This window comes from Triturus cristatus, chromosome 4_1 (genome assembly GCF_964204655.1).
Source record: "Triturus cristatus chromosome 4_1, aTriCri1.1, whole genome shotgun sequence".
Taxonomy (NCBI): Eukaryota; Metazoa; Chordata; class Amphibia; order Caudata; family Salamandridae; genus Triturus; species Triturus cristatus.
Window position 1 is genome coordinate 880,977,020 of NC_140585.1, and position 24,716 is coordinate 881,001,735.

Below are 24,716 nucleotides of genomic sequence, written 5' to 3' on the forward strand. Positions count from 1 at the left end.
GTCACTTTCTATTTGTATGTAAAGCCTACTCATTACCCAGGAGATTATGGCTCACACCTGTATGTAAAAACCTGGGGACACGTGACAGTGCAGTGGCTTTAAGAATTTTGTGTACAACAACTCATGAATCGATAGTCATTGGGGTAGCTAAATACTTGGGATGGGCCTGGGTCATCAGGCGACGATTTCTGGGGGGGATTAGTTAATCAGGTTCTCCTTTTATCTTTATTGTCTAATAATGTAAAATTACTTGTTACATGTAAATTTTTTACGCTATTATATCGTATGAGCTGCACAGAATGCCTATATGAATTTAAATTTGTAAATGTTATGTTTTTATTCTGTAATGTTTAATTTAATGCTGTGCTTTTATGAGAAATAATCTCGAATAAAGCTTGTACAACAACAAGATTGTTCTGTAAATATAGCATGGATCTAGTCCTCCTGGAACTATGCTCAGCACAGTTTACTGGTGTGGAGGGACAGTAATTCTACATCTGTGGCGGCCAGAAGGAAAAACCAGAGCCACCAAAGATATTTTGTATTAAAAATTCAATCCTTTATAAACCATGGAAAAGTGCATCTTCCTTTTTTATGTACAACTTTCGTGGGGTCATGGAGCAGGGTGTCCCAGTTCAGACAGGAAGGCCTCCATTGCCATTTGACAGCCAGAAACACAGGAAGAGGGCCTAGAGGTGGATTTTATTCAGGGTCAGACTGAAACAGAAAATGGGCCTTGGCACCAGACTAAAATGGCCCCACTTGCAAATCAGAAAGCTAAAAAACATCACCCACACTTGCAGATTGAGCCAGTTTTGAACTAGTAAAAAAATGCTATATTGGTGTTTTTGCAGGTTTTGTGGTAATATCAGAGAAATCAACAGTAAGCACAGGCCCACTAGGCCATAAAACAGTCCCAGAAACAGACAAAACAAAAACTATCCACGAACTGTCAAAGCAGCCCTTTGGGCACTGTTACATTACCCTAGAGGCCAGTCCGAACCTGGTTTTACTGTAACAGGGAAAGCCTACACTAAACAAATGGAAAAGGAGTGGCAACCCCAATTCTCCTAAAAGGTAAGACCGATTTCAGGACGGTGGTCCTGAGCACAGAGATCGCCAGGTCGTAATGCCGAACATGGAAAAATGACAGCCTTTGTGAGACCGCCATATTGTATTTCCAGTCGGATAGTATCCATAATAAACATCCACTCTACACATATACACATGCTCCACACACACGAAGAGGCAGGGCACTCCAGTTAAGGGGGACTAGCTGGATCTAGATCAGGAAGGGCTAGTGGCCAATCTCACAACAGAGATTCAGGTGTCCACTATAATTTGGTGCCCTCACTGCCAGTCACCTCACAGCTTCAATTGAAGGGGCAAGAGCCACACTTGCTGAGTAAGGGGATGCACTTTGGGTGACCTTCCCACCTCAGGGCACCTTAGTGAGATCACCAACTGCGCAGAGGATCACCAACTGCGCAGACTAGCTCGCCCCCCTCCGTAACTCCGACAGACAGCGCCCCATGAAAGCTACCTGGTTCACCACTGACCTCCGAGAATCCAGCTGCACCTGCAGACGTCTCGAGAGTATGGAGAAACACCAAAACCTTGGAAACTCGGACCTCGTACAAGAACGCCATGACAGAATACCACCAACGCATTAGATTCACCAAAAAGACATTCATCCAGGGCAAAATCCTCGCCAACTCCAGCAACTCGAAGGAACTCTTCAGCATCATTCAGGAATTCACCAAACCCCCCATTGAAGCCTCGGACTTCCCACCTTCCCAGGACCTCTACAACAAACTTGGATCCTACTTCCATCTCAAGATCAAGTCCCTTTACGACAATTTCAACAAACAGACGACTGATGCCGAAACCACGCCCACCCCCAGCAATGCAGGCCAGCCTACCATCTCAACCTGGACCCCGATCACCAACAAAGACACCGCCTCGACCATAAAAAGCGTTCACTCAGGAGCCCCCAAGGATCCCTGCCCACCACACATCTTCCACAGAGCTATAGCTCCCGAGCTACAACGCATCATCAACACCTCTTTCGAATCCGGCACTTTCCCCGACAACTGGAAACGCGTGGAAGTCAAGCCCGTCCTCAGGAAGCCCTCCGCAGACCCTACAAACCTCAAAAACTACAGATCCATCTCTCTCTTCCCCTTCATAGCCAACTCACGAACTTCATCGAAGCCAACTCCATCCTCGAATCTTCCCAAACCAGATTCCGCAGCAACCACAGCACCGAGACTGCCCTCCTCGCTGCCACAGACGACCTCCGCACCCTCCTCGACCATGGCCATATGGGAGCCCTCATCTTACTTGACCTATCTGCAGCCTTCGACACCGTCTCCCACCGCACTCTCACTGCCAGACTTCACGACACCGGCATACAGGGAACTGCCCTTGACTGGATCCTCACTTTCCTCACTGGCCGAACCCAAATAATCTGACTCCCGCCTTTCCTCTCCAAACCCACAGAGATCAACTGCAGAGCACCCCAAGAATCATCGCTCAGCCCCACGCTCTTCAACATCTACATGGCACCCCTCGCCGCCATCGTCAGAAAATATGGGCTCAGCATAGTATCCTACGCTGACAACACCCAGCTCATCTAGTCTCTCACGAAGCAACCCGACATCACCAGACTCAGCTTCCTGGAAGAAATGAAATACGTTGCATCCTGGATGAGCAGCAACTGTCTGAAGCTCAACTTGCAGAAGACAAAAGTCCTTGTCTTTGGACCCACACCCCCAGCATGGGACAACACCTGGTGGCCCTCTGCCCTCGGCAGCCCCCCTACTCCCACAGACCACGCCCGCAACCTCTTCATCATACTCAACTCCTCCCTCACCATGACCTGACAGATCAACGCCGTCTCCTCCTCGTGCTACAACACCCTCCGCATCCTTCGCAAGACCTTCAAGTGGATCCCCGCCGAATCCAGAAAGACCGTCACCCACGCACTCATTACCAGCAGACTGGACTACGGAAATGCCCTCTATGCCGGAATCAACAAATCCATGCTCCGGAAACTCCAGACCATCCAGGACACCGCTGCCAGGCTCGTACTCGGCATCCCATGACATGAACACATTACTCAGCACCTACAACATCTCCACTGGCTCCCCATTGAGAAGAGAGTAACCTTCAAGCTACTCACTCATGCCTACAAATCCCTCCACAATACCTGACCCCAAGACCTCAATGAAAGAGTCTCCTTCCCCGTACCCAAGAGAAACCTCTGCTCCGCCGACCTCGCCCTTTATTTGCGAGTTTATACCGCGCTGGAATCGACTCCCGAAGGAGTATCTCCGCGCCTTTGGCCAACCATAATACAAGAAAAGAGTCCAAGCAGTATATCATGTTAATTTTGAAATAGATAAGTTTTTAATTGTTTCCTGAAAGGGAGGTGATCATCACAGAGTCTCAGAGATATTGGGAGGCTATTCCATAGAATTGGGCCAGCAACTGAAAGGGCTCTAGCTCCCTGTCTTGCTTTATTTGCTCTGGGTACACACAGCAAGGCCTGTTCACTGGATCTCAGAGAGCGCGTGGGTACATAGGGGGAGAATTTGTTGGACAAGTAAGCAGGGCCTCTCCCATGTAAACATTTGTGTATAATACAACAGGTTTTAAACTTCACCCTCTGTTTGATGGATAGCCAATGAAGCTTGGTCAGCAGAGGTTTGGAGGGAGTGCGAGGGGGCCGGTTTAAGACAAGACGAGCAGCGGTATTCTGGACCACCTGGAGTCTGGAAATTACTCCTTCATTTGCCGACAGTAATAGTCCATTACAGTAATCCAATCGACTCAATACTAGAGCCTGCACCAAGGTTTTTCTAGTAGAGTCTGGCAGCAAAGGAAACACTTTCCGCAACGAACCGATGATGTGGAAACAAGAGCCCACCACTTGGTTTCCATGATGTTTTAGGGAAAGCTCCTGGTCCAGTCGGACCCCTAGATTTTTCACTACCTGCTTGGGCTCAGGGACTGGGCCAAGATCTTGAGGCCACCAGTCAGGAGTCCACAGGAGTTTGGCCTCACCGAACAGCATCACTTCCGTCTTGGCAACATTACATTGCAGGAAGTTAGATGCCATCCAGTGAGCCACTGCTTTCATCCCCTGGGCAAAGGAGTTCCTAACCTCAGCAGTGAAGATTTTAAAAGGAAAGAGGAGTTGGGTGTCATCCGCATATGACACTGGGATGAAACCATGGGACCTCATGATGTTAGCTAGTGGGGCCACATAGATGTTAAAAAGAGTAGGGCTCAAACAGATGCCCTGTGGTACCCCCTTAGAGATCCCCAACTCCTCTGACCGATATGCACCCAAGGTGACCCTTTGGGTGCGGTCTGTTAGGAAGCTCCTCAACCAAGCCAAAGCCTTGTCTTCCAGGCCGATGTTAACTAGCCTGGTGGTCATGATGTTGTGTGACACGGTGTCAAACGCCGCAGACAGATCCAACAGAACCAGGATAACAGAGTGACCTTTATCCTGGAACATGTGTAGATCGTCTGCGACTGACAACAAGGTGGTCTCGGTACTGTGTCTTGGCCTAAAACCTGACTGGGAAGAATCCAGCCCACCTGCCTTTTCGATGTGATTCGACAGGTGCCGATTTACAAATTTCTCAATTATTTTACCCAAAAAGGGGAGAAGCGAGATGGGTCTTAGGTTAGACAATTCCGTCCAGGGGATAGCAGTATTTTTCCTCAGTGGTCTTACCAGCGCCCTTTTCCAGTCTAGAGGAACTTCCCCTGTGTTAAGGGAGAGGTTGACTAAATTCTGAATTCCTGGCCCCAGAACATCTGCCAACATAGGCATGATACGTGCAGGGATGGTGTCCAAAGGGCTACCACTCCTAATTTGAGTGATTAATGAGGTTACCTCCTCTAAGGAAATGGGGGGAAAGCTTGTAAGGCACTGAGTATATTGCACTTGCTGTGCAGTATTCTGAGAAGTGTTATTTTCTCCTGCAGCAGTTGCGTTTGAGACCATAATCTTGTCATAGATCCCATCTATCTTCTTCATGAAGACTAGGGAGATCTCATCACAAAGATCCTGGGATGCAACCTCTGTAGTCTCACAAGCTACTGGCTTGGTAAAAGTTTGTAAGATTTTATACAGTACTTTTGAATCTTTCCCAGCCGCTGTTAATTGTGCTGCAATATGATTTTTTCGTGCCGCCCTAATGGCCTTATAATACATCTTAAGGGAGGTTCTATGATGTTCTTTATCTTCAGGCCTCTGAGACTGTCTCCATAACTTTTCCAGTTTTCTGGTTATTTGTTTCAGAGATCTTAGATCCTCAGAGAACCAGACTTCTTGCCTATTTGCCGGGCGAGGTTTATATATTTTCTGCGGGATAATGGTGTTTATTGCTTCTCTAACCTTCTCTTCAAACCTATTAAGAGCAGTTATTACATCATCTGTAGAGTTCTTAGACAGGGGAGCTTTATACTTCTCTCTGAAGGCTTCCGTGGTAAGTTTATGCCAAGGTCTCCTTTTACTAGCCAAGGCGATCTGTATTCGTGGCTTATCAATGGCAGCAGTATGGAATTTTAGGATAAAATGATCTGTCCATCCTACCTGAGTAGGTGCCATGCATTTGATTGAGGATGAGTTGGACAGAACTAGATCCAAGGTATGGCCTGCCTCATGAGTGGGTCCATAATTAATCTTTTTGAGTCCCAGAGAGTCCAGATCTATTAGGAGAGTTCTTGTCTCCATGCACTTCTCTGACTCACTATGGACATTAAAATCCCCCACCAAGAGGAAGTCCCGATTTTCTTGCACATACGGTGCTAAGGCCTCTATGAGTACAACAGAGAAATTCCCACTCGGGCCCGGTGGACGATACACCAATGCTCCCTTCCTTTGTTCCCTAGATGTTGAGTTGATTTTAAAAATTAATAATTCCATCTGGGGTGTACATATTTCCTCGAGAATGATGATATTCAATTCCTCCTTATCGACGATTGCCACCCCCCCTCCTATTTTATTGAGACGGTACAGCCTGACTATTTTGTATCCCAACGGAATACCCAATGTAATGGCTGGGACTGAGTGAGGCTTAAGCCATGTTTCTGTTAAGAAACAAAGGTCGGGTTCCTCAGTTGATAAAAGATCCCAAACCTGGGTGGCATGCTTCGCTAGTGAGCGAGTATTACAAAGCAGGTTTTTGCTCCCCAGGGGGAGACTATCCATTGTATTATTTGTCGGGACAGTATCTTGTGCTTTAAGTTGCAGGGCAACTGGATTGGTTTCTTTCCTCCGCAGAGAGGTGGAACTGTGTATGGCATGCCTGACAAGTAAACGGTCCTTCTAAGGTAGTTCCTATATTTTTATCGCATACAATCGGGAGGTGGTTGCGTAACTCTAACAATACCTGTGAGGTGTATGTTCTCCGGTTGCTGGAAGGGGTCTCTGGGGTATTTGTGAGAATCGCCATAGCCCCCTGCCCCTAGCCCCGTCCTGTCGCGGACGGGCGCAGACGGGCTGGTCTTCGGCTCGTCTTAGGCCAAGGAGTAGGCGCCACACTGCGCGCTGGAGCCGATGAGGGGCTAAATAGCCCTGAAATGAAGAAGGGCTAGAGCGCTAACCGCTCGTCTTCCTGTGTGGCCTGTCTCTGCCCCGCCCTCCGCACACCGGGATTGGCTGCCGAGCGTGCAGGCACGGTTCAGGGCTCAGGAGACAGTGAGTCTAATACAACACCTAGCAACCTCAGTGTTTGCGAGTATGTGGTAAAATTCACAGCGTGCCACTAAATTTAGAACAACATATCATGAGCTGCAATTAAAATAGAAAGCAAAATGGTGACAGTTTCAATTTTAAAATTCTATCTCGAAGCTGCCTTCAATATTAAAATGAACACAGCGTAGCCGCGTTAGTTGCAATAATGGGCGCCAAGCAGGGTCAGGAGAAGCTGCCACCGTCTCCCTACCGCCCTTGCCTAAACCCCGGTCATACACTAAGCCAGAACAGGTGGAAGAGCTTACTCTTACATCGCAGCAAAGACCTGGAACAAACTCCCACTCAACATCAGACGTTCCCCCACTCTGCACCGTTTCAAGAAGCACCTCAAGACCTGGCTCTTCGGCTGAATCGGAGCTGCACGACCTCCCTCCCCCTAACCCCCCAGCACCTTGCGACCCTCCCGGTTGAGTAGCACGCTTCGCACATCCCTGATTGATTGATTGATTGATTGATTGAACGATTGTCGAGCAGGTGGAGAAAAATACTGAACTTTTAAAGAGTAAATTCCACATCCTGATTCACAGAATCAGGGCATTCCAGAAAGCATGAAGGCCTGGATGCCACAGCTCTATCAAGCCTCACAGAGGACTACCATCCCAACATACTGTAGTGTGGAAAAGTTAATTACCCTGAATTTTTCATCAGGTGAATAATTCTGCATGAGTGAACGATGCATAAAATTCCCTTTTCCTGGTCTCCACGGAGACAATATATTTTTTACTTTCAATAAACCCCATCTAAACATCCTAATAATAATAATAATCCACATATCCCTATAAAATATGCGTGGGTTTCCTCGTCGTTCATAATGTGGTAAGGCAACTTCTCTTGTCATTCACAAGAGTAACAGGACTGGAAACTATCTGCAAATTAAATGTATCAGTTTATTAGTGCTCATTGTAATATATAAGAATAAAATCTATTATATGTAAATTTTTAAAAAATCACGTGTTTTTTTTACATCTCAGTGGAATTTAGATGCACAACAACTTTTCTGAATGGGGCTATTTATCTTTCTGATCTTAAGTTCACTTTTCTTCTTAAATGGGCACTATAAAAATGTGCTTTTATCCAATATATCTGTTAACGTTAGTGACATCTCTAGATGGCAGCGAATTGTTTTACAATTACATCAAATTAGTTTATTAAAAAAATCAACTGAATGTTCTGGATAATTTTTTCGCTTTCCCTTTAGTTACCGTAAAGTAATTTAGAAATACATTGCTACTTCTGTGACTGCATGGGTGAGGTGCCAAAAGCTCTGTGGTAACACATCTGTTCTGTCTTGTATTTTTAGGGCGATGTTGGGCCTGTGGGACCCCAAGGACAAAAGGCAGGTATTTAAATGCATTCCACAAATATGGGGCGCAGTGCTTCACTGGTGTGTGACAGACCCAAAGCCCTGGGCCCTTTGCTTGCTTCATGGGCGATTGAGCCAGTGCAGTAAAGAATGGAGTGTCCCTAAACACTGATTTAAAACGTACAAGTGCAGAGGGGCCAGTGCCGTTGAGTGTGCTGTGCATCGGATTCTTCATTTAAGCTTGTTTGTTGGGGATGTGCTGGTGATGGAGTGCGTGCAGTGCATCTGAATCCTCATTTAAGAATATTTGATTGGTAGGTGCCAGTGCTGTAGAGTGTGCAGTGCATTTGACTTGATTGGTAGGTGCCAGTGCTATAGAGTGTGCAGTGCATTTGACTTGATTGGTAGGTGCCCATGCTATTGAGTGTGCAGTGCATTTAATTTGATTTGTTGGTGCCAGTGCTGTAGAGTGTGCAGTGCATTTGAATTTATTGGTAGGTGCCAGTGCTATAGAGTGTGTAGTGCATTTGATTTGATTTATTGGTGCCAGTGATGTAGAGTGTGCAGTGCATGTGAATTGATTGGTAGGTGCCAGTGCTATAGAGTGTGCAGTGCATTTGAATTGATTGGTAGGTGCCAGTGCTATTGAGTGTGCAGTGCATTTGATTTGATTTGTTGGTGCCAGTGCTATAGAGTGTGTAGTGCATTTGATTTAATTTGTTGGTGCCAGTGCTGTAGAGTGTGCAGTGCATTTGACTTGATTGGTAGGTGCCAGTGCTGTAGAGTGTGCAGTGCATTTGATTTGATTTGTTGGTGCCAGTGCTGTAGAGTGTGCAGTGCATTGGACTTGATTGGTGGGTTCCAGTGCTATTGCGTGTGCAGTCCATTTGATTTGATTTGTTGGTGCCAGTGCTGTGGAGTGTGCAGTGTATCTGATGTCTCATTTAAGAATATTTAATGGTTGGAAACCAGTGCTCTGGGGTGGGATGTTGAATGCAGAAGTGCCAGTTCTTTGCCCAGTCAGTCTTTTCTCAGCCTGTGTAAATGTCCTGGCATCGGGGCAGTGCTGTGCAGCCTACATTCATTGGGCAAGGTGCAGCAGTCAGAGGCCGCTCAACTACTAAGCGTGTGGAAAAGCCCACTTTAATGAAGCAGGTGTGCATGACAAAAACATCAACCTTGGCTCCAGATCGGTATCGTTTATAACAGCACTTACCCCTAAATAACCATCCCAACAAACCTCCCTAAAAATACTGTGCTTCCTCTCACCTTAACCTACCACCTTAACTTCAGTTAAACTCCTAAAACTGCTAACCTTGAACTTCCTGTCTATGATTTAAATATAAATGTTATCCCACTCCCCTCCCCCACCCCAACACCCACTTCTAGCTGCTTTGCCATCCCAACTTGCACTGTTTTTCAGCACAAACATCCATCAACACTGCCACTCAGAAAAATCCTGCTTGGCAGGCATTTTTCTGGCACCCTCTCCACCCCAACACTTTCACAGCTTTACCCCAGTGCCTCGTCCAATGCCTCCCTCACCTGCATGAGGTATAAATCTATCACCGCCGCTAACAAATGGACACCATTGCCATTCTGCCCCACTTTGTGTCTTCCCCCTCCTTCTCCATGTCCCCCTTCCTCTAGTTTCTCCTCCTTCATAATCCAACAACACATCCCGCTCACAGTTCTCTCTCTACTGACCAGAGCTCCCCATCTGTCTGCCCCTCTACTGAAGCCTTGTCCGCTGTCTTTTGAGAGCCTCCTTGCTGCCCTTGTCCCTCCTTCCAAACACTTTTAAAGGCTTTTCTGGCCCCTTCCTTCCCTTAAAGAAGGAGCGCTCTTCCATCTCACTCTCTGCTGAACACATCTCACTCCATTTCCCTTGCTCCATTCAAGCATTGCGGCAGTGAGCATTGTTTCCTTTCCTGCCTGCGGACCCACCGAAATGCACCACTGCCACTCCCTAAATGCAACACATCCTCTCTGCACCACTGCCTTTAAGACCCTCAGGGCCTCCGCAACTCCAGTGTCTCGCTCCATCCTGGCCCACAGTGTGTCTGTCTAGCCTACCTGTCCTCCCTTACTTGCCTCATCCTGCCTCCACCCAGTCTCTATACACTGCCCCCTCTCCAACCACTAACAGCACAAAATCAGAACCAGTGACCCAAAGTAGCTATGAAACCAGCCCCAATAAACTACACGTAACTAGCTATCTGCCACCAATCACTGTGTCACTACTCCCTAAAATGGTGCATAACCGTTGCCTGACCTCTCCCTTAATCCCCATTACCCCGCCCACAAGCAATTACTGGCCAATAGGGTTTTGTAGGCCCCCTGGACTGCATCAGTGCACCCTAACAGCTGGGGCGGACAGACCTCCAATGTTGGCTAGCCGCAAACCCCCATGTCAGGACATAAACTCTTCTGTTCTCTATTAGAAATCCTTATGGTGAAGAAAACACTCAACCTGCCCAGTCGAACAACTACCCCCGAGGAATCACATACAACATGCCATATTACCAGACATCCACTGACCCCAGGGAAGTGCCTGTGACTTCATTGAGCCCACCAAATGGAGGGATCTGGCGTGTGCACATTCAAAGGCATTGCACAAAACCAGGATTTCTTTGCAGTGGTCCAATAAAAGGCCAAGTGTTGTAGGTATTGTGGTTGGTGTTGCTTTTTTTGGGCCCAGTCCTACAGAGTTGTTGCTGGATTTAATTTGGGATTACCACGTGGTGCCCTTTTCCCTTAACTGTTCTTAGTGGAAAAGAAAAATGTTTGTTTTCTCTCTACAGGGCTTGGCAGGGGTTGCAGGGAATGACGGAGTTACTGGGCCACGGGTAAGGCTATTTCTTGAAAAAGTGTATTTTGTTTTATTTTAACAATTCAACCACTGCAATGGTTGGTCTCTCGCAGCATAAATTGTTGTTATACTGGGTTCATGAGTAAAGCAGCTCATAGTATTGAAGATAGATGTTCCCTGTTTAGTCCCTTTTGTTAGAGGTGGGCAAGCCATAAAATTCTTAGTGAGAGCCGAGCTAAGAGTCTCCCTAAAAATATGCATTTGTTTTACAGTTTTATTTCTACTCGTACAACATTACAGCATCTCTGCTTTATTGTGCAGTGCACAGTGTGACCAACTAGCTAGGTTAGTAACTGATTTGCAAAGGGGTGTTATATAGGTGTGGGCGGAATTTGCGAAATTCACTTTTGCAAATTATCGCGAAAGTGTTAAAAATCTCCGCAAACACGCGGAAATATCGCGAAGATGCAGAAGTTTTTTTCCCGCCCGTTCACGGCATTTTCTGCGTGGTCGCGGCTCGCCAACTTACCCATGCGGTTACTTGCGGGCGCGGCCATCTTGTTTTCACTTGTCTCGCGGTGCATGATCACGAGAAGAAAGACGTGATCGCGCGACGTATGATGTTACTGCGGGCGCGAACTGTCGTGAGACAGCACAAATGGCTACCAACAATCCAACATCTTGTGGAGAATGCAACCGGATCGGGAAAACTTGTCAGCGAACGCGGGGATCCAGGTAAGGCGATCGGTCGCGCGCGAGAATGTATTATTTTACAGCGCGAGCAAGCAAAAAAATTCCAGTAAAATGCGGATTGCGGAAATTTTAAAATTTTCGCGCGCTCCGCTTATGGCGAAAATGTCAAATTATCGCAATTTTCGCGAGCGGAACGGAATTTTAGCCCAGGCCTAGTGTTATACCTGTAGCTTCCTGTTTGGGAATTATGTTAGCAGCCACGGGAGGAGCAGGAAGTGCTCCAAGGGACCACTTCCTGCTCCCCTGATGTCTGCCCGGATAGGAAAGTAAAAAAAAAAATCATCTATCCCTATAAAGCTACTTAAAAAAACGTTGTGGCTTGCAATTGAGGCTTATTGTCCCTTACAGGCCATCACCTCTGTATTCTCAGCAAATCACGGTTTTGCAACCCCTGGCAAATGGAAAGTGTGTGGCGTGACCTATTTCCACATAGGTTGCATCGCAAATTGAATTCCCATTCGCAAACAGTCGGTGTGCATCGCACACCTCTAGTCTGTGAATGGAGATCATACATAGGATCCTAAGTAGCTCGGAATCATCCTGGACTCTGAACTCAAAATGGACCGCCAAATCAACGCTGTCACCTCTTCCTGTTTCCACACCCTCCATCTCCTACGAAAGACCTTTAACTGGATTCCCCTTGAATACAGGAAAACCACCACCCACGCCCTCATCAGCAGCAGACTGGACTGCAGCAACGCACTCTACTAGTCCTCAACCTACCGTGCCACTGCCACATCACCCAACACTTGCAGACACTACACTGGCTCCCCGTCAAGAAGAGAATCACCTTCAAGCTTCTCACCCACGCCTACAATGCCCTCCACAACACCGGACCAGCCTACCTGAACCACCGACTCTCGTACCACGCACCCCATAGATCCCTCCGCTCAGCCCAGCTCTCCCTTGTGACGATGCCGCGAATCAAGAAGACCAGAATGGGAGGTCGTTCCTTCTCCTACCTCGCGGCCAGTGCATTGAACACCGTCCCTCTCCACCTCCGACAGAGAATAACACTCTCCAAGTTCTTGAAGGTGATTCATCAAGACCTTTCGATGAATCACCGTGAACATCCAAGAGCTGCGCCCCCCCCCCCCACCTCCCCTCAGTGCCTTGAGACCCTTTCGGGTGAGTAGCTGCGCTTAACAAACCCTTGATTGATTGATTGATTGAAGTACAGAAAACTCAGCTACGAATGTTTTGAGCTGTGCAGAGCACTTATGAACTGGCTAAGCTGTCAATCTTGTCAGTGATCCAAGCAAAGGCGAAAGTCTTCTTGTACTTTTAAGCTTCAATTTTGCACAAAAATATCCATTCCTGAAATTATGATTGTGTGAAATTTTAATCCTGTTTTTGGAATTGTTTTTCCAATTAATATGGCTTTGCTTCTAAATTGAATGGAATACATATTTTTTTGTTCATTTTTTATGTCACTTAGAAAATCTTGCTCAAAAGCAATTTAACTTGTTTTTGTTCGGCAAAACAGGTGAAACTTTCTTATGAAAGTTTCTATTAATTTGCAGGAAAAATCTGCAAAAATTTAACTAATTTGTTTCCATATTTTGCAAATGTCTGTCTCTTGCAATTGATTTAACAAAAACCTTGTAAATTTCTTGCAATGTCATAACATTTGTGAACATTCTTGCAAAATTGTTATCAGTTGTACAGTTGAGAAGTTATCAGTTGTACAGTTGAGAAGTCCAACACTATTGCAAACCCTTCGAGAATACTCAGTGCCAACAACGTTGTGTGAAGGGTGACACAGACATATTTCTATGGAAACAAGTAAATAGAGATTAGCTTCAACACAAAAGTAACATTACAAGTCCTCCCTGGACTGGAAACAAGCATCCTAGGACCGGTTTCAGGGTTTCACCCCTCTTCAGCCAGGATAGCTTGATTCCAGTGGCATGGAGAGCACGGGACCCACATCTGTCCCTTGCTCACTTTGCCACTGGATTCAAGCTAGCCTAGCTGATGACGGCTGATTAGCCAGAAACCGGTCCCAGGATGCTTGTTTCTGGTCCAGGGTAGACATGGCTTGGCAGTTCGGGCTGGACTGTTCCCATGAGGCACAGGGTCAGACTGATTTGCATATGGCCATGTCTGAACTGGGGTGGCGGAGAGCGCTAAAGAATGATGATGGATTAAACCCAGATCAGTTGACTGGGGGTGAGTGCTTGCATTGTTCAACACTCCGTCCATCATCCCCTTTGGTTTTGCTTTGTTCGCCCTAAGTTGGCAGGGTATGCCCAGACGTGGGTCCCTTGCTCACTTTGCCACTGGATTCAACCTAGCCTCGCTGATGATGGCTGATTAGCCAGAAACCAGTCCCAGGATGCTTGTTTCCGGTCCAGGGAAGACATGGCTTGGCAGTTCGGGCTGGACTGTTCCCATGAGGCACATGGTCAGACTGATTTGCATATGGCGATATCTGAACTGGGGTGGCGGAGTGAGCTAAAGAATGATGATGGATTAAACCCAGATCAGTTGACTGGGGGTGAGTGCTTTCATTGTTCAACACTCCGTCCAGCACCCCCTTTGGTTTTGCTTTGTTCGCACTAAGTTGGCAGGGTATGCCCAGACGTGGGTCCCTTGCTCACTTTGCCACTGGATTCAAGCTAGCCTGGCTGATAACGGCTGATTAGCCAGAAACCGGTCCAGGGAAGACATGGCTTGGCAGTTTGGGCTGGACTGTTCCCAAGAGGCACAGGGTCAGACTGATTTGCATATGGCCATGTCTGAACTGGGGTGGCAGAGTGAGCTAAAGAATGATGATGGCTTAAACCCAGATCAGTTGACTGGGGGTGAGTGCTTGCATTGTTCAACACTCTGTCCATCATCCCCTTTGGTTTTGCCCCATAATCTTAGATACCCATACTGTTGCTGCGGATGCAGTTCGATAAAGGCAACACAGCCTCTACGTTTGCCATTATCACACAGGATCCTAGTAAACATAGGAGCCATCCTAAAACCTGACTCTTGCTTCCTCCAACTCCACCCCTGGCTAGAGGTTGAGCAGGATGAACACAGCTCTAACCAGCCGGAGCAAATTGATAGTCATTGGAGCCAATGAGCGCATGAACCACTCTTGCGTGCACCCCAGCCAGCCGGTTGGTCTGTGATATGTGACTCTGGCATGTCTCCTACATTTCAATGTAACATAAATTAGCTTGAACCACCTCTTGTATGCTTATAAACATCAAATTTAAGTCTCCCTTCTTTAACCTAATTTCTCTCTTTCAGGGCAAGAAAGGTCTGAAAGGGGAACAAGGAGAAAAGGTGAGATCGGACACATTGTGTGGATGAATGTTGCTGTTTTTTTCCTTTGAGATGCTATTCTTTGATTGGCACTCTACCACTTTTTCTACTCTATCAATATGTATTTGAGGTTGTTCGGATATTTTGTAATTCCTACAAACACAACAAGAGGCAAAACGATGTAGAACAGTACAACAGAGTACAACACAAAATAACATAACCTATTGCAAAACATTGCATCACACAAAATACTTAAAAGGACTAAAGTGAAAGAAAAGACATAACACAATCAAAAATCCTGAAACAAAACAAAGAAAACTAAAAAATACATATAACCTAGCAAAATGCCTAAAAGGGAGTTCCAAACAAAACATGTGCAACCTAACCAAACACACAAACCTTGTACATCACATCACACACATACACACACAAAACGTAGCCTAAAACTACAGAGACTCCAAATTAGTAATGTCTTTATTAGAACAAGGTCGACTTCCAATTTATTGGATTCAAATCATGCGTACTGTTTTGCATTGGTTATTTATGCACACTGTACACCAGCCACATTACTCTTCCAACAGCCACTGAACATTACTTTGGAGGTGAGAGGCATGTTTTGGCAGCGTTCTAGAGCCCTCTGACACCATCCATCGGATGATATATAGTTCATGTTCTGCTGAATATGGTTTGTCTCCCGGTCTCTTTTCCCTTTGACAAACGACAACCCCCAATGCCAGTCAAAAACCTGCAAATCAGTGATGCCTATTTAATTTCACTCAATATTTAAAGCACCAAGCACACTATAATTCAGAATACAAATGGTAACACAGACATCAAGAGTTTTATTTATTTTATAATACCTTACCAATTATGTTTTTCAGGGAGAGCGTGGCGAGGTTGGGAAAAGTGGACCACAAGGAATTGCGGTAAGAAACCTTCCCCGTGCTTGTTGCGCACGCAGGGACCCATGCATTTCCCTTGTACATGCAGAAGTGTGACCTGATATCCAGGCACACCCCTGAAATGAACCCAAAGACAAGCATGTATATCATGCGCAGCAGCCATTTTGGAGGGGACCGTACTGGCTGTCTTGTGCCTACATTCTCTGAAGGAAATCGATGTACTGACTGAGCTAAGTGCGGATAGTCTGGAGAATACTAGATTTACATTTCTTTCTTCTTCCCCTTCCTCCTCTAGGTTCTACAAGACGGAAGGAAGTGTGTGACTACTAAACTTCCTCTTTGCTTGTCCTAGACATATTAATTGCCGGGCGGGTGTGTAGTGTTGGCCCAAATAATTGTGTGGATGTCGGCTTCCTTAAACTGACATCTCCAGCAGCATTTACTGCTGTCATTGTTACCAGTGCTCGCAAAAGTACCCTAGAATTAGCCGAGAAATCCTGCAGACTCAGCATATTTGATTCACAATACTGCAACCACATAACTAGTAAACACAAACGTAGGATCAATCGGAGAATTCAGAAAAAGAATTTGAGAGTTTTTGAAGGCAAGGTAATCGAATTCAATGAAGACAGTCAAAAGAAACGTTCCTTTACCTGATATATTGGAATATAAAGGGTCGGCCATCTTTCATCTTTGTAAGCTCCTCCGTGCTTGGCGAACGTAGAGTAGGCCTTAGTTGGATGAGTGCACGCCTCATCCAGGGGTGTTGTCTTGATTTGTAAAGTTGAAGTATTGCAGGGTGATCTATGGGTGTATTTTTGTGTGGGTTCGAGGGCTATGCAGGTATCTTAGGTGCTGTAGGGAAGGCAATTATGTGTTTCAAGACTGGGGAGAGGCAGTCCCAGTTATTAATTCGTTTAAGTTGTCGGTGAGGCTGCAGCAGGTTGGAGCAGCTTGGAAGTTTGAGCTTTCATGTTTTCCACCACCAAAGGAGAATGAGTTGTCTTAACCAAGAAGAGGGTTGTAGAAGCTTCTACTATTTTAAGACACTCTAGAAGGCAGGGGTGTAACTCAAAATGATGGATCCCTGCTTAATGTGATGAGGGGCCCCTCAGTTTCCCTTATTTCAGATATTCATTGGCATTGGGGTGAACGGGGACCCCCTGGATGGTTGCCCAACACCACAGTGCCAGAGGTGCTGCAGGGGCCTGCGTTACGCCGCTGCTACAAGGGAGATGAAAGGAGGAATTCACTTAACGATAAAAATGTATTAATCAAAGAACTAACTCCAGATCCCCTCTGTCTTGAGTACCATATTTTGAATGAGACGTCTAGGGTTTTTACTTTGGTGCTTAGATTATTTAGATTATAGGAGGTCTTTTCATTGGTCTGCAGCAATCCAGCGTTCAGAGGCGCGTGGTCATGATTCAACAAAGAATGGGCAGTCTTCCAGGGCGTAGTATTAGTGTTGCTTGTTGGTGAGGCATACGGTGAGTTGAGTGGCAGCAGTTTTGGAGTGGGAGAGTAAGTTGTGGTTGTTGATGGTGGAACAAGCATCATGGGAAGCCATATAATTAAAAGATAAAATTCCAATATTTAAAGAGGCATTGAGAGAATACATAAATGAATAAACATAACACATTGTTGTTGTGGCATGTCCAAATTTGGGAAATTGTGGTTTTCTTGAGAACCTTGGATGAGGAAGATGGCACTGAGCAACAGTTCGAAGGTGACAATGTTCAGTGGATACATGATGATGGCTTAGCAAGTGTGACTGGCTCGTTTTCTCTTTGAATATTAGTTAATGAAGTCTGTTATTTACAGTTTCTAGATGTCTTCATCTACTTTACACATTGTTGTCAGCGTGGTGTTGCTAGTGCCTATCTGAGTGATTCCTTGTTGGAGGTTTCATGGGTCGTATAAGATCAGTAGTTTCTTTTGTCTAGGTTGTACTTTTGTGTATTTTCATGTTTTTCTTTCTTTTTTTGTAGAATATTATTAAACATATTTGATATAAATTATTTATAGAAGAAGGTTGTCAGTGTTTTTGAGGCTCTCCCATTGGTAAACACAGGATTCGTCAACTTTAAATAAGAGGGGAAACTGAGAACTGTGTGCACTAAACATCAGCCAATTTGTTGGCAGATGTCCTGCTGCCACTCAACTGTGTTTGTGACCCGTAGACTTTTACCATGAGTCAAAAGATAAAATCAATGAGAGGTGTCTCAGTTGAATATTCTTTAAAGTTGTTAGCAGAAAGTTTTCTATGAATGTGTTGCTACCTCAGCCATGTTTCTGTGAAGAAGAGATGACCAGTGCTATTGAAATGACCAGTAAAAAAGATGATAGGGTTCCTCTACCACTTGCTGCATTTTTGCGGTAATGTAGGATGTTACTATCAAGTGCTCCCAATCAGGCACTTACCACCGGAGCTAATTTTACGCAAGTGCCAGGAAGAGGTGCAGACGTTACCTAGAAATACAAAATCACAAGTGCCCAAACTAGTGAAAATAGATCCTGCAGGCATGTGTAGCTCCACGCCCGCTAGACACAAGAGTGTTCCATGGGTCACCTTAAATCCTAGTGTCAGGGTGCATGCTACAGGCTTTCTGTGCCACAACCCAGGAAGAGAAAATAATTCTGCAGCTCTTTATGAGAATATTTTTTATATTTATTATATTTAATTGGCTTGATCTCTTTACACTTTTTCTTTTCTATTTCATCTTTTCTAGGGTCTTCCAGGTCCTGTTGGCCACAAAGGTGATCAGGTGAGTAGAAAATTAATATTATCAAGACATTAGTAAAAGGTCCAATCACCCTATACAAACAACCACACGGACTGCAAGATCCCTCTTGAAATCCGCCCCTCCTACTCAACGGTATTAAGGGTCCTCTGCTACCTTATTAATAACACACTCTGCAGTTTGTAAGAGCTATAACTAAGCAATGTTACTATAATGTGTTGACACTCAGTTTGAGACCTCGGAAGGAGTGAAGGCTTAGTCAGTAACGCAAGGATTTGCACTTATAACCCTCGCGTCACAGAAGAGGTCAGGGTCAATCACAAATTCTTTGAGGCTTCTCACTGGGTCCTCCTCATTTGCTTGTTAGACAGATGGGGTGAGAGGGTTCTGCTTTCTCATATCTTTGTTCTTCACTCATGTTAACTATTCGTGTTTATGTTGCTTTTATTATTATTACAGGGTAATCAAGGATTCCCAGGAGCTCCAGCCATCGGTGTAAGTACACACCTTTCCTACCTTACTAGTACAGGAGGGCTGGCAGTCACATGCCCTTCCTCAATAAGCAAAGAGCTATTTGAATTTTTGTTCCAAGCCCAAGGCACCGATATGCCCTGATTGTTGACTTACGTCATAAACACTGACAGGCCCTTGGCAAAGCAGTATCCAACTCCTGAATTACAAGAAAATGCAAGCGCTCAGTTGGAGTTGTGGGGCCATATCACGTAAAGCGAGCACTGGGAGCGCTACTTAAGAAATTCTGTGCCAGTTTTGGGGTTACTGGTGTCTTCCATAGTTGAAGAGCAGGAGCAGCTCTATTATAGCACCTTTTAGAGTGGTAGATGGCTGTTTGTCACAAGAACCTTCAAGGCATGTACTGCTTTAGGTTGGAAATATGGCAACATTTGTTGACGTAGCTATAGTGAACAACTGAACGTAACGTAATACCATAAATAAAGCAACTAATCAACACAATTAAAACATAACTGGGCACACCAGAACAAACAGGCAAAACAGAATGCAACACAACTGCCATAGCATACAACACAACAAAAACACATTGCAGTTATAAAGCATAGAAACACAGCAGCACACAATACACAGAACATATCACCAGCAAAACAAGAAAGGTATACACATGTTCTTGTGACACATTACCACCTCCAGAATCTAGTTTATTTTTTTAATTGTTTTTATTACTTTGGTAAAAGGTGTTGGGAGCAAGCACTGTATGGCGTACCACCAAAGACATGAAATAGATATAGTCAGACTTTTCTTGTAAACCATCTCAGGATCATGGGAATAAAAAAAGAAAATATTCAAGAAGCCCTCCGCTCGAGGTCAAGTTTCCAGCCCACCCATGGAATCATGTGTTCATAGGTAAAGGTACAAAAAGGATGCAGAATCCGCCACACCCATAGAGTCAGCCAACCTTCCTGGCTGTTTCCAGGACGAGGTTTAACCTTTCGCTGTCTCTCACACTGCATCTATTTTTCTGTGTCAGTCTTCTGACGTTTTCATTTCTGTTAGGGAATTTCCCATCATCACTCTTGCTGACAGGCACGTCCATGCATTTCCAATCCTTTTAGTGAAGATGGAATTTGTTACTATATAGGTGTAAGGCTGCTTTTAATATCGCCCTGATGTCAGAAAACGTTGGCTTTCAATCAGGCAGGTATAGTTCCCCGGCTTTGCCCTACTGCAACAAGGTAAAGTTGATTTTTTTCCTGTGCAGTTGCATGTCTCGCTCGAGCAGGGCGAGCCCTCAGGCTGCAGGGAAAGCCTTCCCATATTTTTCACTACAAAACGGAACAAACCCTCCATTCAACGCCAACCGAATGTCCAGATGTAATGAACACAACAGTAGTGTAGCAAGGATTCCAAGAGTCCTGGTGCAATTGAAGAAAACTGCCCCTTTGAATGCGTTGGGGGGTAGTAATTTACAGCAATCATCAGGGTTTCATGGGTCCTGGTGCCACTGCACCTGCTGCACCAATGGGAAATACTACCAGCCAGGCATGTACAGTGCAGTAAAACAAGAGAGCGTTGGTGCAGAGTTAGGGTGGGGAGCAGCGGCTTAAGGCAGCAGTGGGAGCCCATCCCTGCTGCCAGGCATGCTCTTTATCAGAGTGTCCCTTTCTTTGGAAAATAATATTCAACATCTTTGTACTTCACAAAGCTGGCAACATTCTTTATACAACTCTGCACTAAGCCTCAAAGCACTGTGTGATTGCACCTTCACACAGCCTCACTTTTGTGCCCAACTTAGACAACCTATTTTCAAACTGACCTCCTCAGAGCACAGGCACCTCCCTGGCTGGTACCATGAAGCCATGTTTTACTTTTCTGGGATGTTCCCCACAAAGTGCTGATCACAGAACACCAGAGAAGCTGAGACATGACATTCCTCGGTATAAAGTTGTGTGAGGAGGAGTACCGAGGTAGCCGGGATATGTTTACTGTGGTTTCAAAAGAGCAAACAAATACAGCACCCAGGCTTGCGGAGATCCCACCTTGGCTGCTGGCTTCAGGACAACACAGGTCCCTCATAGGAAAAGGAGAACCACCCCTTAGTGTGTTTTCTATGCATCCTGTTTTGTTCTCAGTGCGTGAAACGGTACATGCACCTTTTGAAACGGAAAGCAGCAAAAGTAGTGTCATGCCTTAGGGCAAGCATCTAAAGGAACAGTCTTGCCATCTTCAAATTGTGATACTTTGAGTCAACGTGGGGAATTCACAACTCAAGCGATGGGAAATCGGGGCCATCCTGTGAATATCTTTAAAATGGTTTGATCTGGCACTTGGTAACACTACACCCAAGATGGAGGCAGGCATGCGTGCGCTTGTTTATTACTGGAGGATGAAGGGTCCGAAACCATCGGTGGATGAATGTATGCAGTGCTTGTTCACGGCTACCCATAGGGTGAAGGGCATAACATGTAGATGGATACATGTATGCAAGTGTTTGTTTATTGGTACATAGAGCTTGGGGAATCCTAAAGTATAGATGGACACGTGGATGCATACTCGTGGTCAGTGCTTCTGAGCCAGCATGGCCCTAAAGAAGGTTGAATTAAAGTGCTCAGTCATACTGGTCCAGCAGAGCGCTACAGTCCGGATGGATGACTAAACAAATGTGCTGGTTCAATGGTAGGAACCCATCTGTGAATGCTTCTACATTTTCTGAACTGGGATCGCATGTTTTTGGAACGTTTTGCTCCAATGTATTGTCAAGGTGTGCAAATGCAAAATTCTTGATTCCTGTTCAAGTACAAGGTTATTTGAGAACACGGTGCACGTTTGTTTAGTCAAACAACATACAAATTGAAGAGGCTCTCTACAGATTTTCAGGTCTCGCTGGCCAATAGTTTCTACCTGCTGCAGCATCCTCAGCGCAGATAAGCCCCACTTGAGGTATCCGAGTCTGTTCTCCCTGTCTCGATTCCTTTTGAGATGCTGTGGTGTTTGGGGTGCGTTTGTCACATGAAACCAGCCTTCTAGGTGGACTACTCTGTGCTTCCATTTTTTAATTGTCAATTTAGATTTGATGCCCTCTGGCTTCCCTTAGCAGGGAGCTACATCTAATGGAAGGTAATATATATAGGTTGCCAAGGACACCACTATCAGAGAGAATCCAATGAACCCTACTAGCAGCAAAGGTGGTGGTAAAAATCTTTGCATTGGTCATGACCACAGGACTGAGACCATAGTTTCCTTTTTTTCAGTCATTAATCACTTCCAGATTGATCTCGGACTTTAATACATTTTTTAGTTTTTCAAAAATCGAGGTGGCGGAAGGGGTGTTAGAATTCCCAGGCTAATCTCAGATTTTTTTTTTTAAATATAAGTAGCCCTTCTTTTAATGTAAAACTTCACCCTTAGTCCAATTTGTCCATAATTCTTAATAATTAATGTTTTATTAAACATTTACTTTTTATGTTTTATAATTACAGACACCCCCATACCTTTCTTTCAGATAATTTTAGTTTTTTACCTAATCCCTACATTCAAACTATTTTTATCGTTGCCATTCCCTGTACTCCTAATCCGTAGTTCCATTTCTGATTTTGTGTAGCCAATGTTTTTATGGCTCAAGTTTGATACTCTAAGATTTTTGCATCCTTTGATAAATGACATGTTCCTAATTCAAGATGCCTAAAAATTCTACATAAAGGCAGATGCCCTGGGTATGTAGTGCCATGTGGATAATTGTGAATTGTTGCACATCTAGCACAATGTTACTGATGTTATGTATTTTGTAATGCTGCAGTACAGCCAATCACAGAAGTATCACGCTTTTGGTCTCTTCACAGGTTGTGGGTCCCACTGGAAGAAAAGGAGGCAGGGTAAGTTTGCTTTATTTATAATCAATTAACTCCAGGGCTTTATGTGGGCCGGGTCCTGCCGGTGCAAAGCACCAGCAGTTCTAAAAAGCAGGTGATGAAACGGCTCCCTATAGTCTCCAGTTTTGCCCTCACTCTCAGTTAAAAAAAAAAATCTTAACTCGCCTTGTTGTATTTTTAATCTTACTTGTATTATATATCTGGATGCAGTGACAGAAGCAGTAAGATACCAGTCAGCTGACACACAATGCTAAGCATACATTTTCAATGTATCTGTTTTAAAGCCACGTCCTTAATTACATCGGCCATGCCCCTTTGAGAGACCCTCAGTTTTTCATCCCACTTAAAGCCCTGATTCACTGTTTATTAAATTTGATGCCACTAACCCCAACAACGAATGCAAAAGTGACAGAAATCTTCCCTCATACCTAGAAAAGTACCCCACATTCCTTCTCACCTAGCCAGCTTTAAAAGTATATGCAAAACTCTTCCATGCTAAACCTAATTAGCTAAATAAATATATGTTCGAGGCATATGAGCTGCAGATTATACACTTTTGCATAGATCGCCATCTGGTGTTGGGCCCGGACGTTTGCAGTTTGTTTTTCTTCTTGGACAGTCTTTGGAAGTCACGAGTTCGGTGACTCCTCCTTCGGTCCGTACTGCGCATGGGCTTCGGCTCCATCCTCAGATTGTTTTTTTCCGCCATCGGGCTCGGATGTAATACTTCGTGCTCCGGCTTCGAACCTGTCCAGTTCGACCTTCAACGAAAAATCCTCGTCCATCCAGATTCTTTAGACGGAATCGACTTCTTCATCTCTCTCTTCGGCACTTCCTCGATTCCAGACATCGGCGGCGGCCTTCGGGCCTATCTCGACTCCGGTCTCGGCCGATGGAAAGGACTCCTTTTAAGAAGTGCCCGAAATGTGGGTCTAAATTTCCCCACACCGACCTCCATCAGGTGTGCAACCTCTGCCTCTCTCCTGAACACGAGGCCCGAGACTACCCCGCCTGCAAGTCTTTTCGATCGAAAAAGACTATTCGGGATCGACGAGCTCGACGCACCATGGCGCACTCATCGACCTCGGCTCCACCTGACATCTTCGGAGAAGACACCGGAGCTTCGGGACAGCAGCACACCGAGCAGGAGGAAGATATCGTCAGCGCTTCCGAGGCCGACGACTCCGACGTGGAGGAGATCACACCGGCGCAGAGGGTCGTGAGTACTCTACCCCCTCCCCGTCCCGCGCCCATACCGAAAGAGACTGCAGTTGCCCCTTCGCCTCCTGGCCTAGGGAAAGCCAAGCATACTGCTTCCATCACCCCACCTTCGGGCCCGGTGAAAAAGCATCACAAGTCTCCTGGCGGCTCGGGCTCGAGCCAGCCTCCTAGTGGCGCCAACAAAGATTCTTCGGCGCCGAAGAAAACAAGTTCCGTTCCGAAGCCATCGGTGTCGAAACCTGGCCTCTCGGTGCCGACCAAACACAAACCCCTCGGCACCGACGCTTCCGTGTCGAAGCCTGCCTCGGCGACGACCAAAAAATCGGACACCCCGAGAAAGCACGGCGCGGATAAACCGACGAAGCCTTCGGTTCCGAAAACGTCGGCACCGATGGACGAATCGGTGCCGGAGGAGCTTTTCGCACCGGATCCTCTTCAAAAGACTTTAACAAAGGATCCAAGGACTGGACACTTAATGTTGTCTGTCAAGAAAAGACTTTTGGACAAACCAACTCCTCCTCCACCACCAAAACGGAAGGACTCTGCCACATCCCCATGCAGAGTACCCTCCCCACCACCTCCACCTCCTCCTCCTCCACCTA

The 24,716-nt window shown here is 45.7% G+C and overlaps 1 protein-coding gene across 1 annotated transcript in view; it reads left to right on the plus strand.

Moving 5' to 3' along the window:
• Positions 1–24,716, plus strand: part of LOC146855703 (uncharacterized) — a 1,104,791-nt gene that overhangs the window by 444,558 nt on the left and 635,517 nt on the right. Inside the window, exons 39-45 of the mRNA XM_085653597.1 lie at positions 8,079–8,114; positions 10,886–10,930; positions 14,893–14,928; positions 15,789–15,833; positions 18,542–18,577; positions 19,013–19,048; positions 22,864–22,896. Coding sequence (XP_085509723.1) covers positions 8,079–8,114; positions 10,886–10,930; positions 14,893–14,928; positions 15,789–15,833; positions 18,542–18,577; positions 19,013–19,048; positions 22,864–22,896 — 267 coding nt within the window. The remainder of the gene's footprint in view (positions 1–8,078; positions 8,115–10,885; positions 10,931–14,892; positions 14,929–15,788; positions 15,834–18,541; positions 18,578–19,012; positions 19,049–22,863; positions 22,897–24,716) is intronic.